This window comes from Vigna unguiculata, chromosome 10, assembly GCF_004118075.2.
Source record: "Vigna unguiculata cultivar IT97K-499-35 chromosome 10, ASM411807v1, whole genome shotgun sequence".
Classification (NCBI taxonomy): Eukaryota; Viridiplantae; Streptophyta; class Magnoliopsida; order Fabales; family Fabaceae; genus Vigna; species Vigna unguiculata.
This window is the reverse complement of record NC_040288.1, coordinates 14,872,966-14,877,818: the sequence shown is the minus strand read 5'-3', so window position 1 is coordinate 14,877,818 and position 4,853 is coordinate 14,872,966. Positions and strand designations below refer to the sequence as shown.

Here is a 4,853-nt window from a genome sequence, read left to right as displayed (position 1 = left end):
AAAAAATAAAAAAGTAAAAATTAAAAAAATTAAAAGACCAAGAGAGAAGTACATGACATGATACATACTTAATGTTGTTATTATAATACTACCGAAAATGATTTATTGTTACACATTTTAAAATAAAATATATAGACCCAATTAGAACTAATAAAAATGTGAAACCTAACTTTAGTTTTGGAAAAAAAATGAGAATTAAACGAATATTTAAACCTAAAATAAAGCTAATGACATATTATTATGTTAATGCTAAAATTAAATAATAAGATACTTACGCAAAAATAAAACATATTTTAATAGTCAATCAAAACCTTTTTTAATACAACTTAATTAAAATATCAAAATTTATAAATTACGTAAAACATAATTAAATACTTTTTCCGTAATATAATACTTTATCAGGAAATATTTGTATGTTACTTATCTTGGCACATATTGGTATCAATATTTAATTCTTTGCTTCCCTTTTACGTTGTTATGAGTTTGCTTCCACATTTCTCTTTTCCTTTTGCGTTCAAGATAGTCGGTCTTCAAGACATAAGTATGTTATAATGAGAATACTTTTTCACTGTCTTTTTTTTTAAATATAATTTTATATACACACACAAATATATATATATATATATATATATATATATATATATATTCCTTTAAAATTTTAATTAAAAATAGAAAAATATGGATATTAGAAAAGTACATCAACGTTTAATATACATAAAGTTATAAATATAATATAATAAGAAGAAATAAATTAAAAAATAAATATATAATAGATATAAATAAAATTAAGATATATAATTATCATTACACTAAAAAATAATAATTGGTAATAGCAATGTCGAATTCAAACGACGCTACTTGAGTCCACTCGGATAAACATGTGACGACCGCTTGTCATTATTTTCTTCTCTCTCTTACTTACTATATTATATTAAAGCACCGAGACATTACATTGATATTAGCAAAAAAATCTTCAAATATTAATATTTAAAATACTAATAAATATTGTTATATCTTTAAGAAAGTTGTCACGTGGCTACAACTTTTCCTATACAAATTGGCCAGTGTAGTCGCATCAATTTTTATTTTTATCTCAAACTTAAGGCAGCTTCGTCACCGATAAAGTCACACAAAGGTGTTTATAAATAAATCCATTCTCAGCATTTCATACAAGTTCAATCTATAACAACCACCGCATTTCCATAAAACATTCACAAAATGTCATCCCAAAATTCAAACCTCAACTTTGTCTTGTTTCCTCTGATGTCCCAGGGGCACATGATCCCCATGATGGACATAGCGAAAATTCTGGCCGAGCAGGGTGTCACTGTGACGGTGGTCACCACACTCCAAAACGCATCACGTTTCAAAGCAACTTTCGCCCGTTCCATCGATTCAGGGTCTCAAATCAAACTACTTGAAATCCAATTCCCATATCAAGAAGCTGGATTGCCAGAAGGGTGTGAGAATCTTGACATGTTACCTTCATTAGGCACTGGCTTGGATTTCTTCAATGCTGCTAACAGCAACACCCAAAAGGAACAAGTAGAGAAACTCTTGGAAGATTTAACGCCCCCACCAAGCTGCATAGTTTCAGACATGTGTTTGCATTACACAGCCAATATTGCTACCAGATTCAACATCCCCAGGATCTCTTTCTTGGGACAAAGTTGCTTCAGTCTCTTCTGTATGTACAGCCTGGGAGTCTCCAGAGTTCTCTCAGGCATAAAGTCGAACACTGAGTACTTCGTTTTGCCTGGTTTACCTGACAAAGTGGAGATGACCAAAGCACAGCTTCCAGCGCAGAAAACAGATGCTGGATGGAGACAGTATTATGCCAGAACAGGTGCAGCTGAAGGGGTTTCTTATGGGGTGGTAATGAATTCGTTTGAAGAGTTGGAACCGGATTATGCCAGTGCTTACAAGAAGTCCAGAAAGGGTAGAGTGTGGTGTATTGGTCCTGTTTCACTCAGCAACAGGGATGAATTAGACAAGGCTGAGAGAGGGAACAAGGCTTCAATTGATGAACATTTTTGCATGAAGTGGCTTGGTTTGCAGAAGCCAGGGAGTGTGATCTATGCATGCCTTGGAAGCATGTGTAATATAACTCCACAGCAGTTGATAGAGCTTGGTTTGGCCTTGGAGACCTCAAATAGACCCTTCATTTGGGTTATCAGAGAAGGGAGTAACCTAGAGGAAGTGGAGAAGTGGATGAAGGAAGAGGGGTTTGAGGAAAGGACCAAAGGTCGAAGTCTTGTGATTCATGGTTGGGCACCTCAGGTACTAATTCTGTCACACCCTGCAATTGGAGGGTTTTTGACTCACTGTGGTTGGAACTCAACTTTGGAAGCAATATGTGCTGGTGTGCCAATGGTTACATGGCCTTTATTTGGGGACCAGTTTCTGAATGAGAAACTTATTGTGCAAATATTAAGAGTGGGAGTGAAGGTTGGGGTGGAGGTTCCTGTGGAATGGGGTGAAGAAGAGGAAACGGGCGTTTTGGTGAAGAAAGAAGATGTTGAGAGAGCTATTAATGAGTTGATGGACGAGACTGGGGAAAGTGAAAAAATCAGAGAAAGGGTTAAAGAACTTGCAGATATGGCGAAGAAAGCCGTAGAACAAGGTGGATCTTCTCACTCCAATGTGACACTCCTTATCCAAGATGTCATGCAACAAAGCCAGAGAGATGCATAAACCATCTTTCTCATTTGGAGAAAAAAGATTGCTACTCGTCGTATGTTTCATTCCTTCCTAGAGTTTTAGCACCAATGAATAAAGTATGTTCCACTCCATTAGATCATGATGTAACTGAAAACTTTTATATTTTGTGTTACGACAAGAGATTTAAGAGGATAATTTTTTTTTAGAGAATTTAAAATATTTTATGATAAAATATGTGGTTAAAAAATTTTTGAAAAAACTTAAAATTTTGTTAGATTAATTAGATTTTACAAAATTAAAAAATTTAAATTTTCACCTAAAAATAAGAATTTGATTTTTTCTATGTAGTAAGGTCAAGGTAAATTTGATTTGATCTAGATTTAGGTTAATTCGGTTTGACCTAAATTTAGGTAGATTCGTCTCAATTTTACACGGGTGATTAACCAAATCTAGTTTGACATTGTAATGACCTAGTGTCTTGGTCCAAATTAACTTGGATTTAACTTGAGTTGTACCCTGCCTTATAGAACTTGACTTGAGATAGTATTAGTCCAACTCTCTTGAACATGATACATCTCAACTCAACTTAACCTAAACTTGAGTCAACCTAGCACGAAGGTAAACTAATCACATTGTTACAATTTAGGTCCTCATTTTCTTTCTTTGGAAAGCAAAGAATGTAAGGGTAAGTCTTTCCCTTACCTCTAAATCTTTATTAACATCTCACAATTTGCAACATAATTATTTAAATGAATTTACAATTGAATGAAACAACTTCTCAATATTTTAGATTTCCATGAAGCATTACTAATCATGCCAAAATAAAATAAGTTGATCACAAAAAAAAAAAAAATCATGTCTGTATATTTTGAGTTCAAACTCATCACCAAACTTGTTGCATGATAATTCTTTAAGTACTCAAGACCTTTAAGTGCTCTTATTATGCCTTTTGAGTTGTATGGTTTTACGCCAACATGGATAGTTCTAGTAGGTCATACGTTCTCGTAGATACAACAAGTGTGTTATCCTGCATTTCTAGTCTAAAAGTATAGTTAAGACAAGAGTCAAGAATAGAGTGTGAGGCATGTGATCTATTTTCACTCAGTCAATTTTGTTGTTAAACCTAGTTAGTAGCATCAGTTTAAACAAAATCTCTATGCCTCTTAATGAAGTATAGCGTATTACTCTAATTATCAATCTAAAGAGATTACTAAAATTTGCACTACCAGAAAAATGCTAATTACCGATGAAGAAGTTCCGACGGATTACGATCCGTCGATAATGATCAATTACCGACAGATGCATATGTTGAATTTACTGATGGACAACGTCCGTCGATAATGTACAGGATGAAATTGTTGGATGTGTTTACCGACGGACGGATGTTCACTTGTTCATTTATCGACGGATCTGGGTTGTCGGTAATGTCTTTCTTTTAGTACTCTAACAGATTTACCGTCGGTAATATCGTTGATGAAATCAGAATTAAGAATTGGGATTCCCTCTTCCCAATTTTATTTTCCAATTCTCTTCTCAGTTCTCTCTTCTCTGTTCTCGTCGTGCCCACGAAAACGAAACCCACTGCCCACTATGCCAATCAACTACCGTGCCATCTCTACTCGCCAGCGAGACCAATCGGAGCCATGGCTGCCTTCCATAGTCATTTGCCGTGAGGTTCGTTGCCTAAGTCTCGTTGCGGAAGCTCGTGGGTAGCGGAAGTTTGAGTTTTGTCATGGAGGGACGTTGTCGTGGGTAGTGGAAGCACCGATTATCGAGGAGGAGCTCTTTCGCTGTCACTGCCACACCATCGAGGAGGAGAGGTACGAATTGCTTCAATTTACCCAAATAGTGAAATCGATTCAATTTCTCTCTGCACTACTATCTTGGTTTGAAATTAATTGGCATGTTGGTATGAATTGATTGTTTTGTTGGTATGAATTGGTATGATGCAAAAACGAGGGAAAATTAGTGAAAACGCATGTAATACAACATCTAATGCATGAATTAGCCTAAAATGATTTGTGGCAGAACAAGATGATGATTATGCATTACACAAAGAGCTAATGGATGATAGAATATTACTAGAATGAGTAGAAATTAAGAATGCTCAATTAGAGCTATTATGGAAATGTACTAGAATATGCCTAGCTACTTAAAATGAAAAAAAAAAATCTTAGTAACAAAATCCAAAA

General features: G+C 34.8%; 1 protein-coding gene across 1 annotated transcript; it reads left to right on the top strand.

Annotated features, from left to right (window-relative positions):
- Positions 1–1,126: 1,126 nt before the first annotated feature.
- Positions 1,127–2,856, top strand: LOC114167640 (UDP-glycosyltransferase 73C3-like). Its single transcript, XM_028052754.1, has one exon. The coding sequence runs from the start codon at positions 1,219–1,221 to the stop codon at positions 2,692–2,694; it is 1,476 nt and encodes a 491-aa protein (XP_027908555.1). The 5' UTR covers positions 1,127–1,218; the 3' UTR covers positions 2,695–2,856.
- The last annotated feature ends 1,997 nt before the right edge of the window (positions 2,857–4,853 follow it).

Excerpts from the sequence above, each read along its gene's own strand:
- LOC114167640 (XM_028052754.1), top strand. The coding sequence starts at position 1,219 with ATGTCATCCCAAAATTCAAACCTCAACTTTGTCTTGTTTCCTCTGATG.